This window comes from Nakaseomyces glabratus, chromosome G (assembly GCF_010111755.1).
Source record: "Nakaseomyces glabratus chromosome G, complete sequence".
Taxonomy (NCBI): domain Eukaryota; kingdom Fungi; phylum Ascomycota; class Saccharomycetes; order Saccharomycetales; family Saccharomycetaceae; genus Nakaseomyces; species Nakaseomyces glabratus.
Genome location: NC_088957.1, coordinates 688050 through 714055, shown reverse-complemented (window position 1 = coordinate 714055; position 26006 = coordinate 688050). Strand labels below are relative to the sequence as shown.

Sequence of the window (26006 nt, the reverse complement as noted above, 5' to 3'; positions counted from 1 at the left end):
TGTTTAATTTATTGTCGATTCAGCATATGTTATGTGCAATGAAATAAATTGATAGTTAGCAATAGCATTACCTTATAAATAGAGCCAATCTGGCAGATTGTTTATATAGCAGTAGTTTGTTAAAAATTACAATCCATGGATCATGGTGTAGGAGATGGTTTCTTTGGGCCAACATTGTTGATTTTCGGCCTTCCTACTTCTCTTCTCAGTGGTTTATTTTGGTTTAAGGGTATTGCAGCAGACGTGTTAGGATGTACTACTGGCACTTGCGGGGCATATTTGATACCTTTTTGACTCTGTTTTTCACTTACTTGACTATCGGCTTTATCTACTTTAGCTTCTATATTTGTAGTTTGCGATGTTGAATTATGTGATGGTACAGTTGTTACGGACGACTCTGTGGAGCCCGATATATTTGTACCGTTATTCACACTACTGATAGCAGACTTTTCGATTTCTGTAGAGTGACTGGTTTCTGTATCATCATTTTCATTACTTTTATCATTTTCTGCTAGACGGCTGTCCGTACTGTCATCGATTGGATTTGGTATCTGTTTGCCCTTAGCAGCGAACCTTGAATAAATAGCCTCTCTGGAAGTAGCGGTAACACCTTTTTCTTTTAGAACACTCAATGGAATATGTTTTGATGTGTTCTGATCAATTGTAAGTTTCATTGAATGAGGTACATATTTAGGATCAAATTTAAGGTTCTCTGGTACATTTTCAGTGCTTTGATAAGAATCTGCAGCTCTTGCCGTTACAAAAGTAATATCTCCAGTATTTTCCTTTGGTGCGTTATTGAATCTTCTGTCCGGATCAGAAGAATTCTTGTTCATTAGGCTAATTAGCTCATCATCTTGTAGATCGTCACTGAACATAAAGGAATCGTCAAGCAGATCTTCATTCTCAGACTTGTTCTGTGCGTTTTCTTTACCCCTACTTCCATTGGGAGCATACCTTTCTTCTGACTGAACTGGTTTTTTAGGCGCGTTGTTATAGGTGATAGCAGGCGCAGGCGCAGAGCCATTGTATTTTACCTTATTTGTGTCTGGGATGCTGTTCTGATTATTTAGCTTTTGCCTCTTAACTGCAGGGTTATCATTATCAATAGTATTAGATCTAGAGTACTCACTTATTTCATCCGATGGCCTGAACAAGTTGCCTTCATCAAAGTCAGGAGGATCAAATTTAACTTTATCTATCCTAGACAGGAATTCTTTGTCGTAGAGACAGTTTCCCAGGGCGTTACCAAAGCCTCTCAGACATCTCTTTAATGCATCTGTCACCGCAGATTTCTTAGCTCTTTCAAAGGCAGCGGGTTTCCTTCTCTCATTCTCCACCGCACCATAGCCGATATCCTCTCTGTATGTACCATCTGCAAGACTAACTCTCACGATGGCAGTGCATCCTATACTGAACTTCCCTTGGCGTTCATCCAGAAAGTCCACTATAATATTTTTAACCTCTGTAGACCATCCATTGTAACCAAATATCTGGTTCGCCAAATTGATCGCCCTCCATCCTTCGATATACGCCACCCTGCTGCTCCCAAACCCAATACGCTTCGAGATGTACTCGGGACCTAGCTTCTTGTCCAGCTTCTGCTGTATGTCGTCGTGATTGAAGTGCACTTTATCCTTCTCTTCTTCCTTGACCATCGCTTAAGGTTAAGTCACCGAAACAGTAAGTAAACCGCTGTCTATATCGCACACTAGGGATAAAACAACTCAAAAAAAGAAGCCTAACACGAAGCACAGCTACCACAGTACCCAAGACAGCTCTTCTAACCATGTTATAACCGCTAGTAGGCAATAGTCCTGCTTGTAAACCGCGATGAGCCCTTCTTTGCTAAATGCTATTCATCATCTGATCCACGCCTGTGTGCAGAGTGATTTCATAGTTTGCTTCGCAAACAGAAAAAATATTGGAATTTGATGAAATAAAGCAATACCAAGTGAAGTTTGCACATTTGTATACGCTATTTGGCCTTTGCAATGCATTGTTAACCTTGCTGAAGTTGAGATATAGCACAGGGTTTAAATAATTGCAAAGTCTTTTTTTTTCCTTCCGGTTTCTGACACGAATTGCATAGATCAGAAAGCGATCTTTATTTAGAGGTAATTGGATCATAAAGTTGTTGGCGGAGTCTCTAAGTCGAAAATATTGGAGAGGATGGAAGCTCCGGTGCTGAATTCGAGGTACAGCTACCATGCCATATTTACGGATATATGTAAGACGCGGTTTAACCACCTTGTGACGCGGCTGTTTGTTACGTCCTCTACGCTCGAGATTCTGGTGTTCTCTGTGCTGACCAAAGGAGACAGCTCATTGATAGAGTCTCTTTTCCTATTTACCCCAAAGTTTGTGGTGCTTAATATAGCCTCGTTATTGATAATAGTGGCAAGAAAGAACTATATGCACGTCCAATCCTTTGGATACAGAAACGACATCACATACGTACTGGGCCAGGTGTTCTCTTTGAAATCATTGATATTCCTCGCCGTGTACACTATGGCAAGTGTCCTTGTGGGGCTTGTACTTGGAGGAAGTGTGAACATTAGTCCTGCAGAATCTATATACAGCAGGTTGTTGACATGGTGTGTGCTCCCATTTTTCTACACAGTTCAACATATATTATTTGATAGAGATAGGTTGTCCTTCAGCTTTGATAGCCAATTCCAGCCACCACAGGAATACATTACTTCGAAACTGGGCACCATTGCAGTCCGTAGCGGTATTTTATCCACTGCGTTCCTGCTGTTGCATCCTTTCGTGTTCGGATTCACTTCTTCGACATGGTTTTTGAATATCTCAACAGTACTGAAATTGACGTTTCTATCGTTCATCGTTTTTCTGAACTTTGAGTTCATTAACTTGGGGTTTGATTCTCACATGAGCATTGGCTGTCTGCACAAGGGCAAGCCAATCTCAACCCTTTCATCAACACCAATCGAGACTTTAATCGATGGTCTCCGCTCAAAGAAGCCTTTCACGAAACTAACTGCATTTCAAGAATTGTCTTATCGTGCCACTGCTATGAGCGTTTCTTTGAGAGATCCAATTTATCACACCCGTTATAGAAATCAGAATTTGTGGAATATCATATTAAAAGAGTGTATTGATGTTATTGAGCAATCAAACACCTCTGTGATAAAATTCTTGGAAACCTTGCAAAACAAACCAAATAAATCAAAGAGACCAGAAAGATCTTTTACGAACTCGATTAATGACCATGCTAGGGATGAACTTTTTGGCAATGTTCCTGAAAGTATGGCACAACCATCTTCATTGAATTACGGTATAACTTCACAGTCATTTAGAGAGTCTGATCACAATAACAAGCTACCCTTAAAGATGGAAAATATCTTGATTCAAAATAAACGCACTTCTAATAAGAAATCCAGAATAAATCAAACAGATGATTTTGTTTTCGATCATGTTCACAGATATGATGAGCCTATCATAACCCATGAGCCATCTATAGTGAAATTTATTAGAGGTATTAATCTTTATATCAGAGGCAAATTGAGCTCCGTGTTTTTCCCTTCAGGCACCAAGAGTAAGGACGAAAAGCTTGATTTGGCGTCAATATTTGATGTATTTTTATCATCCAAGAAGAGGCAGGCTGATATTTTAGTACCATTGGCATCTTGTAATGGATGCGCAGTAGTTGCATTGATGGGATTTTTAGTTAAATCGCATGCAGAAGATCAGAAAGGCGTTGTTGTTGCTTCAGTCGGTGAAGTACTCAAGGTTTTGGAAAGGTCAGTAGGCGTTTTAGGAAGATTTGCTGACTGGGATCCTAAGTCTAGTTTAACCGCTACTTTGTTTAATAAAGAAGTTGAGCAAGGACCAGACGCTGTCTCGGTTCTATACAATTTATGCATTAGTGCATTCCTGGAAATTGTCCTTAAATATAACGCATTACTAAATGAGGTTTACCTCGATGATGATGTTTTGAGACTAAGTAGATGGGTGTTGGATATCTGCAATACCGAGAGCATGTAATTCAGAGTTAATTGGAATAATGCATTACTTTGACATGAGTTCGCCTTCGAGGAAAGGCTTGTACTAGTATATACTTCATAACAAAGAAAGCTACTAATATTAGATGCGGAATTGTTTATCATTCTATATAAATTATTTACGAGATGACATAAATCTAGGAGAATCTCTGTTACTGTTCAAACCTTCGTCCCTATTTGTCATGGGGGAAGAAGTACTGTCTAAGAACACTGGTTTCAAGACTTGCTCATCGAAATTTTGGAACCATTGCGAGTCAGTCCGGAGCATATTTCCAATGGCATCCTTCAAGTTCGTCCGTTCGCCAGAAGGCCTCTGTGAACTAGCAGCCTGTTCAGACATCCGGTCTGGTGTTGCAGACATTGATGGGAAATCGTTTTCATCGAAATCTCTGACGTTACCCACAGGGGTTGGTAAGTCGGTATATGGTCGCATCAGGTTTCTGGAGTTAGCGTTAAATTGTAATGGTTCGTCATCGAGCGGATCTTCGCCAACATTTTCAATATCAAATTCGTCCTCTTCTGGATCGCCATTGTCCACGCAGCCTGTCTTGATATTCATGACTTCTAACATACCTGCTGTGGTACCACCGAAAATGACCACAGTTAACACTACGACCACCAGTACTGTTGCTAGCAATGTGAATTTGAATTCACCTTGGAGGCCCATCGCCAGGGCGACACCCACAGCACCTCTTAGGCCGGCCCAGAAAGTCATGACTTGGTAGTTGTAAGGGATTTCATCTGGGACAGCGATGCTTTCGCCGACGGATGGTCTGATAGAGTGCAGTGTGCGCACACGGTAAATCCAGTTGACGAAGTTCGACAGAGGAAACACGGCACACCACCGTGCTACACAGATGGATATGGCCGTGACGATGATGAGCAGAGGCTTGTAGACCAGCTCGACCTCTGTGAACAGCGCCAGGCCCAAGTATATGAAGATGAAGTTCTCAGACAGTCTTGCCAGCAGCTGGAAGATGTACTTCACTGTGACCTGCGTTCTTCTAGACATGTTGTAGTAAGCGTAGTGTTTCAATGTAATACCGCAGAACAGTAAGGAGACGATACCTGACATGTGGCACCCGTTGGAGAAGAAGTACGACTCGTAAGCGATCAGCAGTATCAGGCAGCTCTCTATCTGTGGGTATCTCCTGATGTGCGTGTGTTTCAGTATCAATGCCACTAGCATACCGATCAGCACACCGATCAGCAGCGAGACGGAGAAAGTCATCAGGAACAGCCCTGCACCAGCGAATAATGAGCTGAACTTAGCGGGTTGGCCGTGGAACTTCTGGCATGTCTCGAACATGACGATGGATATGGCGTCGTTCAGCAGCGATTCGCCGAAGATAATGGTGTACAGTTTAGGGTCCACTTTGTAAGCGTTGAAGATCGAAAGGATAGTCACCGGGTCAGTGGCAGAGAGGGTGGCACCCACAGAGAGTGCGTCCAGAAAGGATATGTTGACGCCTTCGAGGCCCAGCGAAGTCCATATGAACAGGATTGTCCCGAGGACCACTGCGGATATCAGCGTCCCCGGTATGGCGAACGTCAGGATGGACACTATATTGCTGAAGAAGTTCACCTGGTTCAGCTCGTAGCCTGAGTTCAGGATAATAGGCGGCAGCAGCACGTTGAAGAAGTAAGAGGAGTTGAACGTCACGGTGTCCTGGATGTAGTGCCCGGGACTCATCCGGATGATAAGCCCCACGACCATACCGTAGAATATAGACAGCACGGTCTCGTGTACCGCCCTGATCCGCCTCCTGCTCAGGTAATAGCTCGACCACAACGCTGATATCAGCAGGAACAGCAGAATGAACAGCGCCCAGGAGGAGAACATCTCCTCGGTGACCGGACTGAGCTCTGGATCAGCAACGGGCTCCATCGAGGGCAAGTCCTCGTCCAGCGGCCCGACGACGGTCTCGGCATAGACACCAGCCAGCAGCAGGTACAACTTGTAGTGTTTCATGGATAGATGCGCAGTTGTTGTTGTCTGATCGAAGCCATGATAGAAAGGGACTGGGTTGTTCAGGTTCCCTTTTTAACTGCAAACAAGCATCAGATTGAGAAGGCTCTGAGCTGTAAAGTGACAAAAGTGGGATTTCGTCAGTTCTGGGGGTGGGATTTGTTCAAGGAAGGGGGGGGGGGAAGGTTGTTATAAAGATAAGAGGTCTGAAGTTACTGTTCATCTTTTAAGCTCTCTACAGCACAAGGCGTGAAGAAAAGTAGAGTACAAATGTCGCGGTTACCTAGTAGTTTTGATGTGGAGGATGCTGATGTGGAGGAATTGTCGTTTGCGGACAAGATTGTGTACCATTGCAAGCAGCAACCGTTGGTGCCCATTGGTACGCTGCTGACCACTGGTGCTGTTATTTTGGCCGCGCAGAACATGCGTATAGGCAACAGGAAGAAGACGCAGTTCTACTTCAGGTGGAGAGTGGGTCTGCAGGCTGCGACGCTGGCCGCACTGGTTGCGGGGTCGTTCATATACGGTAAGGACAAGTACGACCAGAAGAAGAAGGAGGACCAGATGAAGGAGAAGGCCAAGCTCAGGGAGCAATTGTGGATCAAGGAGCTGGAGCGCAGAGACGCCGAGGCCCAGGACCGTAAGAAGAAGGCCGAGGCCGCAAGATTGAAGACCAAAGAGAACGAGGCTGCCATCCAGAAACTCGAACAGGAATTGAAGGAGCTGGAGGCCAAGGCGTCCAAGTGAAACTCTGTATCTCTACTGTATATAGTCTATATGTATGCGCCTTCCCATCTTACTATCTCTTATTGTAAATATCAACTATTTAATGAAGTTTGTTTATGCCTGTCTTGATGTTGCCGATAGTAATGCTGGACTGCCCTTCTAACTTTAAAGGCGAAATTTAATCAAAAAGGGCCACTCAAAGTTAAAAACAGCTTGCTAATGTAACAAGAGAGCTTGCCCATACAGATAACAGATAGAGACAGTAACTTGATCACTGAAAGGACTACGTAAAGTATGGATTTGCTAGTTGGGAAGCCCTGGAAGCTTAGGGTCTATCACGGCGACCGGTCTTTGAATGTGAATGTGTTTCCGGAGACCAAAGTGAGTCGGTTGGTGCAGTACTTGCACTTGGTGCTGGGTGCTGTCGAGCCCGTGGAGCCCGTGGATGAGTGTGGTCTCAAGTATAAGGACACTGTTCTGCCGCTTTACTTCTCGCTGAAGGAGGCGCTGCGGACCTATTCGTATGCGGATGCATCGCTGGATGTGCCATCATTCATCAGGCTGGAGTTTGTGCATACATTAGAGAGAGGTGGGTACGCGCACAGGTCCGGTGAGGATATCAAGCTGGCCTATAGCCCCGAGTACTTTGGTAAGTTTGTCACTGTGGGATTGGAAGTTAACACTCTCTCTCTGGATAAGATCGCCACAACTATAGTGGAAAGAGTGGACTTGAAGCAGATGGGAATAATGAATGTACTAGCTGAAGAAGTGGTTAAGAAACTGGTGAGATATGAAGAGGATGAGGATAAGAATATGTGTGGTCTAATGGAGAAGCACAGCACACATAATCTATTGGCCTTCTTGATAAAGGGTAACCACATCCCGTTCAAGTTTTTACATGACCTTGATCCACACTGCTATGATTCACTGACGTTGCTGGACCTGCTTGGAGTTGACATTTTACCCTCAGATGCAGCCAAGATTACAATAATGTTTAACTGTGCACATGAACAGAGACAATTGAAGAATAACGAGGACGAAACAGAGGAAGAAGATGAAGGTGACACGCTGGAGTTCATTTCTGATTCTGTGCTCTCCATTAGAAGCATGAAATTTGATGAGAACACAACAGTGAGAGATGTCAAAGAATTTGTCTGTTCTGTCTACACACATACACTAAGCCTTTCGGTTGAAGACATAAAACTTGTATACAAGGGTAACCTACTAAAAGAAAATGGATCAAAGATAATGAGCTGTATAGAGTATGGCTCTGAGGCTTCTGGCACATATAAGCTGCATGTACAGATCAACCAAGAGTTTAATGAGCCAGCGGGACCAGGGTTTTGGAGTGAGCTTTTCTCCAACCCCAACTTGTTCGACTATGTGCAATCATCTACAAGACTGAATACTCCAGCATTGACGAGGACTCCTACATCAGAGAATTTGGCCACGCCTTCTCTGCAGAGGTTGAACAGCAATCTGCGCTCTGTATCGCCATTTGAAGCTATGGCCAATGAACCAGAATTAGAGTTCTTCGACGAGGAAGGCAGGAAACTTGTCCCATTGGAGGGTGAGTTATACTGGAAATGTCTGTTAGTCGAAGAAGATAAGGAGGTGTTTGTGAATTGTAAATATTTGAATGAGAGAGACGTTAAGCTTGAGATCGATGGCAAAGAATTTGAAATGTCTAGCTTTGACTATGATTATGATAACAACAGTAAAGAACTGGTTAACCTATCAAAGGATTTCATTGCTCGCCTAGAAAAATCACTTGGTATAAAGATTAAGAAGAATTCTATTACAGTAGGTCGCGATGGCTCGGCAATTAGTTCTTCTAATATAGAGCTCGGTCACGAGAATGTTAATTCGGTAGGCCAAAGGGTGAGAAGGCAAAATAGGGATGATCGAGCCAGTAGAACATCAGTTCGTCCAGATACTTTCAAACAGAGGATGGTACGCTATTTTGGCAAATTTATTGGTTTAGGTCTCTTAGTCTTCAGAACTTTGTATCTCGTTGGTTACAATGCCTTAATCCCTGTGTTCATTCTTTATGAGTTCAGTCCGCTGGTGCCATCCAAATACAGCTACCTTATTGTACTCTTGCTTGTTGCCCGGGCAGTATGGAACACACATGAAATATGGGTGATGTGGGCCGCCTACTTGCATTTAAATGAGGTGAATGAGGAGCAGTTGAAGGCGATTGAGGAGCATGTAGAGATGCGTCGAGTTTCGAGACAGTATTTCAGCTCTGTCGGGGTCAAAGGGTGGGACCACCTTGAGAAGTCTGTGAAGAGGCTAATTATCGAGCCCGCAGAGTTGCAGAGTATAAGGCAGGAACTATATACCACAGCTGGTCTCATCTCTGAGTCTAACAGCGAGAGTAGTCAAGAGACTGAAGTGCAAGAAGAAAATGCAGATGGCCAAGGGGAGGTTGTTCCTCCAGTGATACCTGTAGAGGAGCAATTGAAGTACATGCGTGAAATATTTATTAGGTTAAGTAAAGATGAGAGCGAAGCTAACGTCGAGCTCCTGGAGAAGATGTATGTGTTGTTAAATGCTACGCTGGAGAGATATAAAGCGAGACGTACTCGGTTGGTTAGGAACCCACCTCTGAAGAAGATGTGGGATGATCTCCTGGTGTTGCTGTGGCGGGACGTCAAGCATGTCAACCCGTCTCCGAGCTTCACCACCACAGTAGTAGACAAAGTTGGCCGTATCATTGACTTTGTCGAGCATCAGCAGGTGCTAGATACCTGTCTCGAGCATGTGGTTCCAAATCCAAGCAGAGATAGCGTGTTTGTGGCGATCCCTAAGAACCTCGTACTTTTCATCCTACTGTTCTTCCCGTATGTAAAGGAAAAGACGCTGTCAATCCTGCAGAGAAGAGAGCAATTGGTACAACGTCCACAGGCCCCACAGGCCCCACAGGCCCCACAGGCCCCACAGGCCCCACAGCCATCGCAAGAGGAACAGCCTCATGATCCTGAAGAGCACCCAGCATCACATACTGCTGATCAAGAGCAACAACAGGGACAGCCTCAAGGCCATGAAGAGCATACTGTAGTGGACACTGCTGATCAGCACGACCATGAAGAGCAAGTGCAGGTTCGAGAAGAAGAGTAGGTTCGAGAAGAGCAGGTTCGAGAAGAGCACCAATTGGGTATGTAGCTATGTATGTGTGTACGAGGAAATTTAACGGTTGAGATCACTAAGGGGACTCGATGGCCAATGGGATGGCAGCGACGAAAATGTATAAATAGGGAAGTGGTTCTCGAGTAAAGAATTTTACGTAACCTTGTCTGGAGGACGCCACAGCGTATTAAGCAAATACAAAGCAAGAATGGTCGCTCAAGTTCAAAAGCCTGCTCCTACTTTCAAGAAGACCGCCGTCATTGACGGTGTGTTCGATGAAGTGTCCCTGGACAAATACAAGGGCAAGTACGTCGTGCTAGCCTTCGTGCCATTGGCCTTCACCTTTGTGTGCCCAACCGAGATCGTCGCCTTCTCTGAGGCCGCTAAGCGCTTCGAAGCCCTGGACGCCCAGGTCTTGTTCGCCTCCACCGACTCCGAGTACTCCCTGCTGGCATGGACCAACGTCCCAAGACAAGACGGTGGTCTAGGCCCAGTCGACATCCCATTGCTAGCCGACACCAACCACACCTTGTCCCGCGACTACGGTGTCCTCATCGAGGAAGAAGGTATCGCTTTGAGAGGCCTGTTCATCATCGACCCTAAGGGAATCGTCAGACACATTACCATCAACGACTTGCCAGTAGGCAGAAACGTCGAAGAAGCCTTGAGATTGGTCGAAGGTTTCCAATGGACCGACAAGAACGGTACCGTCTTGCCATGCAACTGGACCCCAGGCGCAGCCACCATCAAGCCAACCGTCGAGGACTCCAAGGAGTACTTCAAGAACGTCAAATAATGCAGCTAGTCTAGTCCGTACAAGTAAATAAACTCAAAAATATATCCTGCTATTCTTTCCTTCCCTCTCTCAGTATAAGCAATGATCAATCTTAATTGATCATTGCTTATACTACATAGTCTATTCATGTTTGTCTTTAACCCAATCGGGTAATTGAAATTTTTCATCCTGTTTTCGTCGCGTTGCTCGTCCAAATGCCAATATTTTCGTGTTCGCGTCGCATACCGTTAGTGGGAAATACAAAATTGGCAATTGGTGCTCTCTCAATTATAGTTTTAAATAAGCTCTTGGGACAGTACCTGTTGTGTAGTCTAAGTATTCTATGTATTCTATGTAGTCTATGTAGCCTGTGGCTATAAGTGCCTGCAGGCTTCATACCATGGACACACCAACGCCATTTCGATTCCTAAACGGGACTTGTTATCGATTTGTTTATCTTTCCACTCCCCTCTCCAAACATATATAAGAGCTTATGTTTCTCACCTCTACATCTTGCAGAATTAAAATACACATAACCATTAAAAAGCCAATAATAAAATAAACAAATACACAAATATACTTGCATACTACTCCACACTCAGTAACAATATGCTGCCCGCCCTCAACACAGTTATACACGAGGAGAAGTCCCCATTCTTGACTTCTAACTTCCAATGCGACAACCAGGGAGTCATTAGGCTGCCTCCGATCCTGTCGCAGCACGTCGCCAGGCCGAAGTCGGTGGAGAGCTGCGTGCGCTACACCGCCATCGCCTCCGCTATGCACACACCACACGCCAACTACCTTGCCACTCCTGCGCCTAAGCCCAGACTGGTCACTGTGCAGCACACCGTACCCAGCACACCAGCAGCTACGCCTGTCTCCGCTACGCCGCTCGCTACCAAGCCAAAGTCCAAGAAGCTGGATAACATACTCACGCCCATCTCGGCAGTGAAGGCCGCTATCAGCACCCCGTCCAGTGACGATAAGAAGCGCGCATTTGCGTTCATCACACACTCCCAGGAGACCTTCCCTACAAAGGAGCCCAAGATTGACAACGCACAGCTGGCCCGCAGAAAGAGAAGGCGTACTTCATCCCAGGAGCTCAATATCCTGCAGGCGGAGTTCCAAAGATGCAGCACCCCGGACAAGCAGACCAGGATCAACCTTGCTCAGCGTTGTAACATGACTGAGAAAGCCGTCCAGGTGTGGTTCCAGAACAAGAGACAAGCCATGAAGAGACACAAGGTCATCGCTGACAACAGATCAAGGTCCAACGGCTCCACAACATCAACTACGCCCTTGGCATCCAGAACACCTTCCGAGGATTTCAACATCTCTACAGACACTTCCTCTTGCGATGACTCCGAAAGCGTCCCACAACTTGCATTGCCTCTCTCCACTTCGTCGCCAAAGAAGGCACCACTGTCGCCAAGACCAAAATCCCCTACAAAAAAGAGAAGCCAGGCACTTACTTTCCACCTGGATGCTTCTAACAAGACTTTGACTCCAGTGAAGACCTCCCCAAATAGAAGAGTCAACAGACTGATCAATAACGAGAACTTGACATCTCCTTCAAAGAGCAAGAAAGTTACAAAAGTAAAGAAAGAACCTTTAAAGTCACTAGACGTTAACGTCAAGCACTAATTGCTTTGCTTGGACCACCAAATAATGACCTTTGAAATGAATCCCTCGTTGAGACACAAACATATATAGCATATCCATTATTATTTTCAATTCGGTTTCGTTCCTTTCGAGGAATCGAAGTTGTAAAACTATTATGATACTATTCAGCATTTAATAAATATTTATAAATATTAAAAACAAATTGATGTACATTTGCAAAAGAGACTCAATGACTCCTTCTTAACCCTTGGCTAGAATTGTAACCAGTTGCATGGTTATTTCCACATAAAGTAGTCTGACTAGAACCTATGTCGATTAATTATTGTATATATGTGGGGGGGATTATTTTTATAAAGAGAAAAGGTTGTGGATGATATAATAAAGCTTAAATTTTAAATTAGTAAAAATTTTTTCTTGTTATTGTGTATAAAAGATAAAAGTTATGCACATAATGTATGAGCTTAAGCTCTTCTTCTACCGGTGGTCTTGGTGTGTTGACCTCTAACACGCAAACCCCAGAAGTGTCTGATACCACGGTGGGCTCTGATCTTCTTTAATCTTTCCAAATCGTCTCTCAACTTGGATTCGACTTGGTTAGCCAAAGTGTGGTAGTCCTTACCGTCAGCAATGTCTCTTTGACGGTTCAAGAACCAAGCTGGGATCTTGTATTGAGTTGGGTTTTGCATGATTTGAACAACTCTTTCCAATTCTTCTTGGGTCAATTCACCGGCTCTCTTGTTCAAGTCGACATCAGCCTTCTTACAGACCAAGTTGGCGTAACGACGACCAACACCCTTAATGGTGGTCAAGGCGTAGACGATCTTGATGTTACCGTCAACGTTAGTGTTCAACAAACTGTATAAATGTAATATTTTTTTACCTTCTTATCCACTGTTATTGGTATATTAGATGGTTCAAAAGTAAGAAAAATAAAGATATGTTAGTAATTTATTCATAGTGTGGAAAAAACTTGAGATTCATAATTCAAAGGAGTTTGATGTCGTGGTTGTTTTCATGTAAAACATATTCATTGTTGTTATTCACGCATAACTTCGTATCTGGCCAAAAACCAAAATATTAGCATTACCTGGATTATTCTTATTCTGTATTAATTTTCATATCTTAGAATACTTTGGAGTGTCTTTTTTATATTTCATGTTGATATCAGAATTACATTTGCATTCTATTGTATTGTATTGTATTGTATCGAGGCACTATTATCTGTTGTTTGGACCATATTTCACGTTTTTCTATTGATACATTTTTCAATCTTGATACATCCACCAATTTCATTTGCACTAACGTAGCAGCCACAATCTATTGTTTGCCTTATGATCTCGCTTATCTATTCTATAATCGATGGGGAAACATACCGTAAAATGTGTTGGAAAGAACCTTGTTCAGCGACAACTAGGGAGGACATTGTTGATCTTCTACACTTGTGTTTTCGGTTATTAAATGTTACTAAACGCCCAATAACTAATGCAAATTATATATTCTAATATATGTATGCGACTAAATTCAGTTATAGCTATGGTAAACGCCCAATGAGTAGGAATGGTAGCTAGCAGCTCCATAGTGGAAAAGTGAAAAATTGGTGGGAACTTCCAATGAGGGAACGTACTGGGTAGTCAGACGATGTGGTGGTGAAGTCAGGGAAGTGGCAGTTTCCCCCCTCCGCCTAGCTCACTGACAGTTAGGTACTAACTCTAGAGGGAAGGAATCAACTGCCTCTGCCTGGCCTTCCTGGTGGTGGAAGCAGTAGGATGAACCCCAGACGGCTCCTTCTGCCTGGATCCAGCCTAGAGTACTAACGGTAACATACTGTTTCTGAGGTCTGTTGTGTGGTTGAGTGGTCGTTGTAAGCCCGTCAAGGGGGTCCGGGCTCTAGTTAGGCCCACACCTCCTCTCGCCTGTCAGTGCAACACTGGTAGGTCCAGCAGTTCCTGTTTTCCCAACAGGCTGGGCTGATTTCCCCCCCCCCCTGGCCCAAGTTTTCTGGCAGGTCCTGAAAAAGAAATTTGTGGGATAGTTTCCTGCTGAGTTCAACTAGAACACAAGCAAACGGGAGTATGTTTGGATGTTTGGATGTTTAGATGTCTGGGTGTTAGTAATTTTGAAGTCACAAATCTCTGGTACGTCAATAGCTACATGATCATGCTTGTGTAATTGCTATATACGATCAGCGTGGTAGAAATTTCATTATACGTGTGGAATTGGAATATATCTCTAGTATATACATAGTTGTGTATTATGAAAAGTTCAAAAACGTATTCCTTTGGGCATGTCTGTTTTGCTGATAGTTATGATTATTTACAGATTTCGGATCACTTCGCTGAAAAGACTTCCTGAAAATTAGTGCACTTATTTTTCTAAGATCAATTCTCAAGGTAAGACATATACTTTGCAGAGATGCCCTTCAATGCTTCGAGTTCGATGTATATTTTACCTGCTCTCAGTATGTCGTTAACTTCCAGGTGTTCCTTTTGAATAATATCTATTTTGTCCTTGTACTTGTCAGAGGCATGTAACAATTTCTCTCGTGGCTCGTTGGTGACAAAGAGTAATCTCTGTTTGAATAGATTATTCTCTGCCAAGAATTTCTTGAAATACATCTCACAGTACTCATTCTCCAGTTCCGCCATCTTATTTGGTTTGATCTTGTCAGAAGGCACAGGTTTTTGCCCAAGATCTATGTCTAGTATCTCCACGTCATTTTTAGCAATTTCACCTTCTTTCCCTATCACAAATAAGTTACCAAGCTTGTATTGGTGGCTCAGCGCAGTGAAGAAGGCCGTCGAGTATACTTTCTTGTTTAACTCAGTACTATAGTCATTTGGAGCAGTCCTTGCCAGTGCTCTACCACCATTGTGTCTAATCGGAGAATTAGCGTCACCTACTCTGGCTTTACCACTACCTTTCTGAGGTAGCAACTTCTTCCTAGAAAACCCTTTGTCGCTTCTACCTGGTGGATTTGACGCACCCACACGTCTCTTATCATTCTCATAGACTACTGCCTGCCACAATATATCTCTTCTTAATGGCAGTGATAACACATTTGCGGAAACTGGTATAAAAGAATTAGGTTCCAATGAAGGAAAACTTCTAACTGTGGCCAGTGTGTACTTTGGTCTTGGTGCAGCGTTTGGTAGAACAGCGGCTTCACTAGAAAAGTTCCTGCTTGTGTTAATAACAAGTCTCAATCGATCAACACTCTAGAGTATATTTTATCTCGCATCAAAGCAAAATAGGTTATATGTTAGTAAATCATTCATCGCATCACGAATTTATTCACATCAGACAGGAAGGGAGGGGACATACTTTTAACGCAGACCTGCTCATCTCGTTAGTTTCCTTGTACTGTTACTTTACTGATTAGTGAATCATGAGAACCTATTTCAGTTCCTATACTGCATAATGTTTACCAGTAATCCTTTTAGCCCTCAACGCAACAATGATGATTAACGGGCCAAACTCCTACCAGATTACTGCTACGTTAATAGTGATGTTACTTTTTAAGGTGTATATATCAATGTTGAAGAGTTTTAATACATAATTATTTTCTGTAGTTTCTGTTTTACCGTGTTATTACCAATGGTGGCAGGACAATAATAGTTCAAGCTTGTATTCGTTCGCTCCTCATTCAATAATTAAGATGATATTTTGGAAGTAACATCATATGTAACAGTAACCGACCTAAATATAAAATAATATCCTCAGTTATTTTACATAATTTCCCAGGTTGTTATATATGAAATAAATATTATAACTGAATTATTTAGGGGACAAACACACCTTTGAATTTTATTAACATCAAATTGACATTAAGGGTACAGTTTATCGACTTTTACTTCATAAACTCCCACTTTCAAGAGCTTGTTCTGTTCTATTTGCCTATTTACTTCAAGAATATCATATCAGGAGGTTACAGTCAATAACTTGGAATACCATCAACAAATACTGACACAATATCTGTATACTAATATCAAATAATTTGGTAGCATGTAAGCATTATGATATTAGTGCACTACATGTGACCTATTTAAGTAGATTCGTAAGGTTGTAGGAAGCTAAACGCTCTGATGAGTGTGCGTCATGCATAAGTCATGTTATTCAGTTCACACTTGATTGACGGATGAGATGTATCCTTAAAGCCGGCAACATATAAGGAGAAACCTCAGAAGTAGGAAAGTGGAGAATTGACGTGACATGACGAGGTATCTCATAAGATACCTCGGGAACCTTGTGGGGCATAAACGGATGCCGCCTAATAGCTAGCAGCGTGCCCCACTAAATTAAAGATGCGGAGATTAAAGTTATGTTAGCATGACGTACATATGACGAATCAAATCTGAAGCAAGGTGTGACTTAACCTCAAGATCAGATAAGCGCTTAATAAAATAATTACCCCAATTACTTACCCCAACTAAAAGGAAACTCCGCGGGGTAAAAGGAGATGTTAAGATTCTCCATTCGGCCATAAGTTATCTAATCCGAGAAGGATATAAATAGCATCCGAATTCTCAGACGTGAGAATTAAAATTCGTTTCTTCAGTAAATTGTATTATTATACTTTCCTTATTCTTTCAGTAGAAAGATCACAATAAGAACAGTAATAAGAAATACCAAAAAGCTTATTCTAGTTTTCTAATAAGACTTATTATCATTTAACATTTTAGTTTTGATACTTGGTACAAGTTCAGCTTATATCGAGTCACACATTACTATTGTTTCAGAGTTATAAGTTTTAAGTTAAACCAGGAGAATCTTTGTTCGAAGAACGAGTCTTTATAAGTCACATAGACTTATTAGGTTCCTCTTCTGTGACACATAAGTGAAAGTCCGAACCGTTTATATATTACTGACCTGTATTTCTATTATCCAAACTATTACATCCCGTGATACGTACCGATCTACGGCTATAATCCGCTGAATACCTGTGACGAACTCGTACCCTGTATCTTACATGGTAGCGCCCGCATCTAATAGGAATACTCGTCCTGCTGAAGAACCAGAAAGGACCTCCCGTCCTGCTGAGGAACCAGAAAGGACCACCCGTCCTTCTGAAACCCCCGACTCAGATTATGACTCATCATTGGATCTTTACCCACCTGATTCAGACCTTCTCGAAGAAGAAAGCAAACTACGCCATTATTTGAAAGACGAAGTCGAACACCTCACAAAAAAGATAGCCCGCAGCAATGCCAGACGTAAGGAATGGTTGACAGACATGCGCGGTGCGGTTAGAAAATTCCGCACCTTACCAGACAAAGTCTTAATCAATAACATTAGACGTGCTACGGACGATGATATAAAATACGATTTGACTAAAATAAGGGAGGACCTACCTTCGCGTATTACCATCAAGACATTCTTGAAGGCCATTGATAACCACTATGAGAGAAGCTCAAAAGAAACTGTTAGGCATGTCAATTTAATTGATCGCCCAAAATTTATCACAGCCGCCTCGCTAAGACGTGCTCGCGATGCATTTGAAAACATCTGTGATGAAGAAAACATGACTTGTGCCATTTATGCCACAAAACATTATTTACCTCCTAGAATTGAACGTCAAATCGACGACCTTCATTGGCCATCTCCTTCCACCATTCTCGATGAATTGGATAACGAAATCGAGAAGCGCAAAGCTAAAGAAAAATATTTCAAATCGAATAAGTATAAGAATAAGTTTAACAAACGTAGGTACAATCCTAAACGTTTCAACAATAACCGCAGAAACAATAATAGTTCAGGCGGAGGATTTTCCTCTAACAAAAATACAAAAAACTAACTAACCCATCTCAACAACGTTATACTAATTTTTATATCAATTCTCTATCTGTTGTTGAAGATGGTCCACACATTTCTCCATCCCAACAAATTGCTATCCTAAAACATCAACTATTACAATATGACTATGAAAATAAACAACCTATCAATCGCTTCGAAATTCCAATTAAATTTTGTCTTAACAAACAAAAAACACATACGTGTCTACTAGACACAGGCGCCTCAACTAATTTAATCCGTTCCGACATACTCGCCGGATTTTCAAACATAAAATATGAAACAATAACCCCAATTAAACTAACTGTTGCCACTGGAGAACACAGATACTTAAAGCATAAAGTTCAACTAAGCTTTACCTTATCGGGCCAGCAACACCAACAACACTTCTATGTCGTCCCTACAAAACTCAAACCTTCCATAATACTTGGAGCACCATTTATTAATAACAACCCCCAACTTTTCATAAAAATTCTGCAACAGGGTAATGATTCTAGATCTACAACTAAGGCAACAATAGCAGAAACGACACGCGGATTGGACCATGATTTAAGAAATCCAATTAATGAGAAATACTTACTATGGGTTACCACGTCCGACGTTTCTACTACCGAATTACCAAAAGAACTACAAGACCGATATGCAGACCTGATCGTTGACGATTTACCTCCCACATCCACTACTACAACTGTCAAACATGAGATCGAACTAGTACCTGGTACGGCACCTATCGCTAAACGCGCATACAGACTTTCACCAGTCAAAAGGGCCGAACTCGAACAACAAATCAAGGAACTTATCAGTTCAGGAAGAATATCTCCATCAGACTCACCATTCGCCGCCCCAGTACTTTTTGTCAAAAAGAAAGATGGCTCCAGCCGTCTATGCGTTGACTATCGTGGACTAAACAATGCCACAGTTAAATCAAAGTTCCCTTTGCCCCTTATTGAAGATGTATTAGACAGTCTGCATGGAGCCAAGATATTCAGTAAACTTGATCTCATTTCAGGATACCATCAAGTATCAGTCAATGAACCCGACCGTTACAAAACTTCCTTCATAACACACGAAGGACAATACCAATGGAACGTTATGCCCTTTGGCCTTACCAATGCCCCAGCCACATTTCAACGACTAATGAACGCAGTTCTTCGCCCATATATATCGAAATTTTGTGTTGTCTACCTCGATGATATCTTAATCTACTCAAAAACCAGAGAAGAGCATTTACACCACATTTCCCAAGTTTTGGACAAACTACGTAAACACAGCCTTTACCCTAAAAAGAGTAAATGCCACTTTATGTTGACTCAAGTCCAATTCCTAGGACACGTGATCAATGCAAATGGGATTAGCACAGACCCAGAAAAGATAAACGCTATCAAGCAATGGCCAATATTACGTAACTATAAAGATGCCCAAAGATTCCTAGGCCTTGCCAATTATTATCGTCGCTTCATCAAAAACTTTTCGAAAATGGCTTCACCACTCTATGAGTTTGCCGCGAAGAAAAATACGAAATGGACAACCGAATGTCACAACGCTTTTATTAGTTTAAAAGATGCTTTGATTTCTGCACCAATTCTAATAGCATTTGACCCTAAATCACCTTACCAGCTTACTATGACAGTCGATGCTTCAGACAACTGCATCGGTGCAACATTAGAATACAAAGATGGCAGAAAACCAAAAGGTGTCATAGCATACCTAAGTCATAAGCTTCATTCATATGAAACGAGATGGCACATCCGAGACAAAGAATTATATGCCATTGTGTTTGCACTCAAAAAATGGACACACTATGTCCAAGGTAGCCATGTTATTATCTACACAGATCACAAAACCAACGTTAACCTTAACCGATTAGCATTACTCAGTCCCCGCTTAGCACGATGGGCTGAAGTCTTGGCTAATTACGATTTCGAGATTAAATATATACCCGGTCCCCGAAACCATGCCGACATTTTATCACGCCCTCCTGGCGAACCTGAAATTACGGACTCAACTGACAATGACCTTATCGAAATTGATAGCGATCACACTGACGTAAATAACAAACAAGGAAACAGTCCTGAAACCCAGCACCTAGCAAAAGTCTTTTTCGATCCTAGACCGATAAAAGACTTAAAGAACGTCACGATCGAAACTATCAACGCCGAAGTATTAAAAGATCCTTATTATGAAAATATAGCACAGTACATTCGCGACCCTAACCGTCCCATACCAAGCAAATACTTCGAACTAGTCAGACGTTTCAGATATTTCGGTGATATACTAGTATACCAGGATAAACAAGATTATGTCGTCTACAGAGTTTGTATACCGAAAACACTTGTGCATGAGATCATTCGAGAACATCATGACACCCCGTTATTCGGTCATCGTGGTGCCGATACCACATATAAACATCTCTTAAAAGGATTCTACTGGCCTAATATGCTCGACTCCATCAAACAATACATCAAACGTTGTCCCGAATGTCGCAAAGGTAAACACCCTACGACACATCCATATGGCCCATTACACTCACACCCTATACCAAATCAGCGATGGTCAGAAATTTCAATCGATTTTATCGATGCTTTTAAAACAAGCGGTGATAATAAATATGATCGTATCTTAACAATCGTTGACAATTTCACAAAAATGGCACATTTCATACCATGCAGAAAGAAAGATTTTACAGCTGAAATGTTGACAGATATATTCATTCAGAATATCATAAAATTACACGGTAGGCCTCTCAGAATACTATCAGATAACGATGTTTTATACACCGCCACAGCCTGGACAGCTGTCATGAACAGACTACAAATTCATCGTGATTATACGACAGTTGCGTCTTCCTCAAGCAATAGTTTTGCCGAACGCACAAACCGCACAATCGAAGAAATACTTAACACACTAGTGGCACATTCGCCAACAAAATGGTCAACCTACTTACCACTAGCCGAATTCGCCTATAACAACTCGTATCAAGCAACTATCGATACCACACCATTTTTCGCTAACCAAGGATATCATCCTTTAGCCATCAATTACTATATGCCAATGCAAGGCGATAATGCACCATACAAACTTACAGATCACCCTACGATTGACGAACATCAAGAGGCTCAAGAGGCTCTATATTTGAAAATCAAACAGAAAATAGCTGATCAGAACGCCGCGAAAGCCCTTAAAAACAACGTCAACTATCAAACACATGCTTATCAGCCGGGAGATCAAGTGGTAGTGCATCAATCTGTCTACAAACCTCCTAAGCGAGATGAGTACAATCAGTTAAAACAAATCAGTAAAAAGCCACACTACGTGTGGTACGGTCCATTCACAATCAAAGCGAAAAAGACTGACCAAACATACCTTGTCCGAACACACAACCGCCTCGACGGAAACTTAAAAGAATTTCACATCCGACACATGAGACCATACTATAAAAAGCTCCTACCTAAGCGGAACGTCCCTCCAATCGATACTGCCAAAGCCGATTCCGTGGCCCATGAATCCACGAACGTTATCAATGTCGACTGGAAACATAACGATTGGCGCATGGCCGCGCAATGGGCCCACTGCGAACCTTGGGACTACTCAATTTATGATCAAAAAGATAAACCGCTTTTATCACACCTAGAGCAAAGGATGGACATGTTTGATACAACCATTTCCCTCAAACAAGCTCTAGCCCGATTATAACCTTTAGTTTAATTACTTGCTAACGAATCATTGTTTCATAACCTACGCGCCGTATATTGCTAATCAATAACCTGTATTATCTTCCTCCTGTACGCTGTGGGACCAGCGCATTTTTAAACGGGGGCGTGTAAGCATTATGATATTAGTGCACTACATGTGACCTATTTAAGTAGATTCGTAAGGTTGTAGGAAGCTAAACGCTCTGATGAGTGTGCGTCATGCATAAGTCATGTTATTCAGTTCACACTTGATTGACGGATGAGATGTATCCTTAAAGCCGGCAACATATAAGGAGAAACCTCAGAAGTAGGAAAGTGGAGAATTGACGTGACATGACGAGGTATCTCATAAGATACCTCGGGAACCTTGTGGGGCATAAACGGATGCCGCCTAATAGCTAGCAGCGTGCCCCACTAAATTAAAGATGCGGAGATTAAAGTTATGTTAGCATGACGTACATATGACGAATCAAATCTGAAGCAAGGTGTGACTTAACCTCAAGATCAGATAAGCGCTTAATAAAATAATTACCCCAATTACTTACCCCAACTAAAAGGAAACTCCGCGGGGTAAAAGGAGATCTTAAGATTCTCCATTCGGCCATAAGTTATCTAATCCGAGAAGGATATAAATAGCATCCGAATTCTCAGACGTGAGAATTAAAATTCGTTTCTTCAGTAAATTGTATTATTATACTTTCCTTATTCTTTCAGTAGAAAGATCACAATAAGAACAGTAATAAGAAATACCAAAAAGCTTATTCTAGTTTTCTAATAAGACTTATTATCATTTAACATTTTAGTTTTGATACTTGGTACAAGTTCAGCTTATATCGAGTCACACATTACTATTGTTTCAGAGTTATAAGTTTTAAGTTAAACCAGGAGAATCTTTGTTCGAAGAACGAGTCTTTATAAGTCACATAGACTTATTAGGTTCCTCTTCTGTGACACATAAGTGAAAGTCCGAACCGTTTATATATTACTGACCTGTATTTCTATTATCCAAACTATTACATCCCGTGATACGTACCGATCTACGGCTATAATCCGCTGAATACCTGTGACGAACTCGTACCCTGTATCTTACATAGCAAAATTGTTTACTATCGAATATAGTTGTCTTAAAGTTTTTTCTGACAACGCAATTTAATAAGCCTTGTTGGCGCAATCGGTAGCGCGTATGACTCTTAATCATAAGGTTAGGGGTTCGAGCCCCCTACAGGGCTTATTACTTTTTTTGGTCCTCTTGCAAACTTTTTTATATTTGAATTTATCTACAAGGTCTGACACTTTGGCCAGTATCATTGGTAAGTTTTATAAAAATGAACAATCATCCCTTAGTTTTGTCGCTGTACAATTATATTTCTGATTGCTCTAAATAAATGAATCTATAAATGGTTTCAGCTGTGGAAATGCCGTATCTATTTCTAGTCTTTTCTCATTCGCGATATTAATTCGCTTGGATACCTTGATTAGAAGTTTTTTGCAATCTACTAATAGAGGTTTAGCTTGGCCCTGTAATACATTTCTCAAAATTGTACATATACAGACATCAATCTTTTGAAGGCGTAATTTCTCATTTTTGACATGGCCTGCATTGTCTATAATTTCATGCGGAGGTAATCCATTAATTCTGACATCAGGCGTAAAAGCGCCCGCCTTAAACAGTGCTAATATCTCATTAAAGAAGGTTTTCAAGTCATCTTTCCCACTAATCAATGAAGGCCTTTCTGTGACAATGGTCCTTCTATCTTGCTTGAAGAGCTCATATAACGTTCTCTCTATAAGGTGGAACATAAATTCTTCATAATCAAAAGTAAAGAACTCCTCAAATTCGACAATGTTTTGGAATGTACTCAATGTTCTTGACATTTCTACTAATAGCCTTTTCTTATGTATTCTTGGTTTCGGTAAATGTAATCCCGTTGGTACAGAGCCAAGAATATTGAAGCATAAAGAGATGAAGCGCCTCCTTATCCTCATTGAGACTTTTGCTTTGAACTGTTTGGTATACTTTACCCTCTGATAGTACACTTCAGTTGGCTGTGTTTCGCCTTTATACACCGGTTGTATAGTGAGTGCCGCATCTCTATTAATTAATGTGTAATCACAGTTGACAAACACGTATTCGCAAAAGAGTGGGTTAAAGTTTATGGAATCGACAAATGAAAGAAATTGGCATATTGGACTTTCCATCAATTTTTGAATGCGTAACTCCTTTGAAATCTTCTTTACTATCTCATTCTCTAAAAAATATGCTTGACGTATTTCTAGTATACTTATGAAGATGTCGAATAGTGGTATCCATATCTCATAAGCGTCATGGAACAGTAGATCATCTTCTTGTATCGAATTAGCTAGTGTCCATAAAATGGCATTGCTCAACCCTCCTCTTTGACTAAGTTTGAAATTTACTGGTATATTACCAAAAATTGGATTTTTAGTTTCCACACAACTGATAAAAGAACGATAAGGATTAACTATGCCGCGCCTTATAATATTCTCTGGCATTGCATCCGGTTTATAATAAACATTCTCATTTGTGGAATTTTTCACTGACCTGCAGTTCTGTAAATATTTGAAATGTGGGTTAACTGTTTCGATAGCTAAGAACATCTGGCACCTTAAAAGCTCCAGTTTATACGTTCCGTACCTGGTAGTATCGAATTGTTGCAAAATGCGCAAGTACTTTCTTAGAATTTTGATTGCCCTTTTACTGTATGATACTCTATTTACGTTGTAAGGCTCATTGCGAGTCAATACAGTAGCCTTGTAGTGATCCGATACAGTTATCAAAGTGAATAGCACAATTATGATATCAAAGGACGGTACAAACAGAGGATCAAAAGCAGAGTCGCCATCTTGCCAGCGCTCTTCCAAACAGAACAGCAAATGGTCATAATCCTCAGCCCTATAAAGTGAATTCTGAGTCTCAAAGCTTGTTATATCTTTATCTCCAAGCTCTACAAAATAGTGTGGAAGTCCCTTACCTATTTGATTGCCAACAACATGCTCCACAGAAACAGAAACTCCGCTCATCCTCCCTACTCTTTTATAACTGTATTCTCATTGCTCCGCAAGAATAGGCTTATTGTGCTATAACAAACTCCGGTAAAAGCAATGGCCAACTATGCCATGCGTTCTAACTTTCCCATTGTTTATGGTAATTATACATCGCTTGTTACTTTTTTCACTAAGATTTTGTCAAATTTCTGAAAATTTTTGGAAAAAAAAGAAGATCGATGAGCTCGATGAGCTTCACTTTTTGTGTTTCTTACACTAAAAATTTTAATTAAACAAATACTGGAATACTAATTGGATAGTGTCTCCATTAACTGATTTACATTAAGACTATTACATTCTTTCTCCAGGTTTTGCCGTTGTTGTTTTTTTGTCTACTTTTCAGTGTGAATAGAGGTAGTCATAGAACATTATATTTGAAAGAAAAAAGTATAAACACCAAATCGTATAATTATGTCTATTGAATCATATGCCAAGGACTTGAAGGCTGCCCTTCATCAATACCCAAACTTCCCTTCTGAAGGTATTTTGTTTGAGGATTTCCTACCAATCTTCAGAGAACCACAACTATTCCAGAAGTTGGTCGACGCATTCAAGATGCACCTGGAAGAGACATTCACTGAAAAGAAGGTCGATTACATCGTCGGTCTGGAGTCTCGTGGGTTCTTGTTCGGCCCAAGCTTGGCTTTAGCCATGGGCATCGGCTTTGTCCCAGTTAGAAAAGCTGGTAAGCTGCCTGGTGAATGTGTCAAGGCTGTTTACGAAAAGGAATACGGTTCTGATGAATTCGAAATGCAAAAGCATGCTATCCCAGCCGGTGCTAACGTTGTCATTGTTGATGATATTATCGCTACCGGTGGTTCTGCTGGTGCCGCTGAAGAACTGATCAAGAAGATTGGTGCTAACGTTCTAGAATACGACTTCGTAATGGAATTGGATTTCCTAAAGGGCAGAGATAAGCTAAACGCCCCAGTTTTCACCTTGTTGAGCTCTCAAAAGGAAGCTCTTCAAAAGCCATCTGCTTAAAATTGCTTAACTAATGAGCGTTTTCAACAAACTGTACATTACTATTCGAGTATTTATTTAGCTCATTTTACCGAACATTTTGTTTGCCTATAATGATGTTTTCTTATATCACATTCAAGCATAACTTTCCTGCATTTCATATAGTTATTTGAGCATTTCAACTGTGTTCATGTATGTATTTTAACATTACTTATTAATGCTAATTTATCCTTTTGTGCTATAAA

The 26006-nt window shown here is 41.4% G+C and overlaps 13 protein-coding genes and 1 non-coding gene across 14 annotated transcripts; 9 read left to right on the top strand and 5 right to left on the bottom strand.

Moving 5' to 3' along the window:
- Nucleotides 1-140: 140 nt before the first annotated feature.
- Nucleotides 141-1658, bottom strand: RAD52 (recombinase RAD52; the record flags this gene model as incomplete). The annotated part of the gene is made up of 1 exon (XM_446682.1): nt 141-1658. One exon carries the CDS (start codon nt 1656-1658, stop codon nt 141-143), a length of 1518 nt encoding a protein of 505 aa, XP_446682.1.
- Nucleotides 1659-2172: 514 nt separating this feature from the next.
- NDC1 (Ndc1p) lies at nt 2173-4008 on the top strand (the record flags this gene model as incomplete). The annotated part of the gene is made up of 1 exon (XM_446681.1): nt 2173-4008. One exon carries the CDS (start codon nt 2173-2175, stop codon nt 4006-4008), a length of 1836 nt encoding a protein of 611 aa, XP_446681.1.
- Nucleotides 4009-4140: 132 nt separating this feature from the next.
- NHX1 (bifunctional K:H/Na:H antiporter NHX1) lies at nt 4141-5997 on the bottom strand (the record flags this gene model as incomplete). Its single annotated transcript, XM_446680.1, has 1 exon — nt 4141-5997. The coding sequence occupies one exon, from the start codon at nt 5995-5997 to the stop codon at nt 4141-4143; it is 1857 nt and encodes a 618-aa protein (XP_446680.1).
- A 267-nt stretch (nt 5998-6264) lies between these two features.
- On the top strand, nt 6265-6741 carry RCF1 (respiratory supercomplex assembly factor RCF1; the record flags this gene model as incomplete). Its single annotated transcript, XM_446679.1, has 1 exon — nt 6265-6741. One exon carries the CDS (start codon nt 6265-6267, stop codon nt 6739-6741), a length of 477 nt encoding a protein of 158 aa, XP_446679.1.
- A 273-nt stretch (nt 6742-7014) lies between these two features.
- USA1 (Usa1p) lies at nt 7015-9843 on the top strand (the record flags this gene model as incomplete). Its single annotated transcript, XM_446678.1, has 1 exon — nt 7015-9843. One exon carries the CDS (start codon nt 7015-7017, stop codon nt 9841-9843), a length of 2829 nt encoding a protein of 942 aa, XP_446678.1.
- A 217-nt stretch (nt 9844-10060) lies between these two features.
- TSA1 (thioredoxin peroxidase TSA1) lies at nt 10061-10648 on the top strand (the record flags this gene model as incomplete). The annotated part of the gene is made up of 1 exon (XM_446677.1): nt 10061-10648. The coding sequence occupies one exon, from the start codon at nt 10061-10063 to the stop codon at nt 10646-10648; it is 588 nt and encodes a 195-aa protein (XP_446677.1).
- Nucleotides 10649-11236: 588 nt separating this feature from the next.
- Nucleotides 11237-12274, top strand: YOX1 (Yox1p; the record flags this gene model as incomplete). Its single annotated transcript, XM_446676.1, has 1 exon — nt 11237-12274. The coding sequence occupies one exon, from the start codon at nt 11237-11239 to the stop codon at nt 12272-12274; it is 1038 nt and encodes a 345-aa protein (XP_446676.1).
- A 440-nt stretch (nt 12275-12714) lies between these two features.
- RPS18B (40S ribosomal protein uS13) lies at nt 12715-13676 on the bottom strand (the record flags this gene model as incomplete). The annotated part of the gene is made up of 2 exons (XM_446675.1): nt 12715-13108; nt 13627-13676. 2 exons carry the CDS (start codon nt 13674-13676, stop codon nt 12715-12717), a joined length of 444 nt encoding a protein of 147 aa, XP_446675.1.
- Nucleotides 13677-14631: 955 nt separating this feature from the next.
- Nucleotides 14632-15595, bottom strand: YML6 (mitochondrial 54S ribosomal protein uL4m; the record flags this gene model as incomplete). Its single annotated transcript, XM_446674.1, has 2 exons — nt 14632-15468; nt 15575-15595. 2 exons carry the CDS (start codon nt 15593-15595, stop codon nt 14632-14634), a joined length of 858 nt encoding a protein of 285 aa, XP_446674.1.
- A 1624-nt stretch (nt 15596-17219) lies between these two features.
- GVI51_G07007 (uncharacterized protein) lies at nt 17220-18044 on the top strand (the record flags this gene model as incomplete). The annotated part of the gene is made up of 1 exon (XM_446673.1): nt 17220-18044. The coding sequence occupies one exon, from the start codon at nt 17220-17222 to the stop codon at nt 18042-18044; it is 825 nt and encodes a 274-aa protein (XP_446673.1).
- Nucleotides 18045-19132: 1088 nt separating this feature from the next.
- GVI51_G06985 (uncharacterized protein) lies at nt 19133-21733 on the top strand (the record flags this gene model as incomplete). Its single annotated transcript, XM_022600350.2, has 1 exon — nt 19133-21733. The coding sequence occupies one exon, from the start codon at nt 19133-19135 to the stop codon at nt 21731-21733; it is 2601 nt and encodes an 866-aa protein (XP_022456058.2).
- Nucleotides 21734-22888: 1155 nt separating this feature from the next.
- Nucleotides 22889-22961, top strand: tK(CUU)2. The gene has a single exon. It is a non-coding gene; the product is annotated as a tRNA-Lys (tRNA).
- A 148-nt stretch (nt 22962-23109) lies between these two features.
- On the bottom strand, nt 23110-24774 carry NSE5 (Smc5-Smc6 complex subunit NSE5; the record flags this gene model as incomplete). Its single annotated transcript, XM_446671.1, has 1 exon — nt 23110-24774. One exon carries the CDS (start codon nt 24772-24774, stop codon nt 23110-23112), a length of 1665 nt encoding a protein of 554 aa, XP_446671.1.
- A 435-nt stretch (nt 24775-25209) lies between these two features.
- Nucleotides 25210-25782, top strand: APT1 (adenine phosphoribosyltransferase APT1; the record flags this gene model as incomplete). Its single annotated transcript, XM_446670.1, has 1 exon — nt 25210-25782. One exon carries the CDS (start codon nt 25210-25212, stop codon nt 25780-25782), a length of 573 nt encoding a protein of 190 aa, XP_446670.1.
- Nucleotides 25783-26006: the final 224 nt, after the last annotated feature.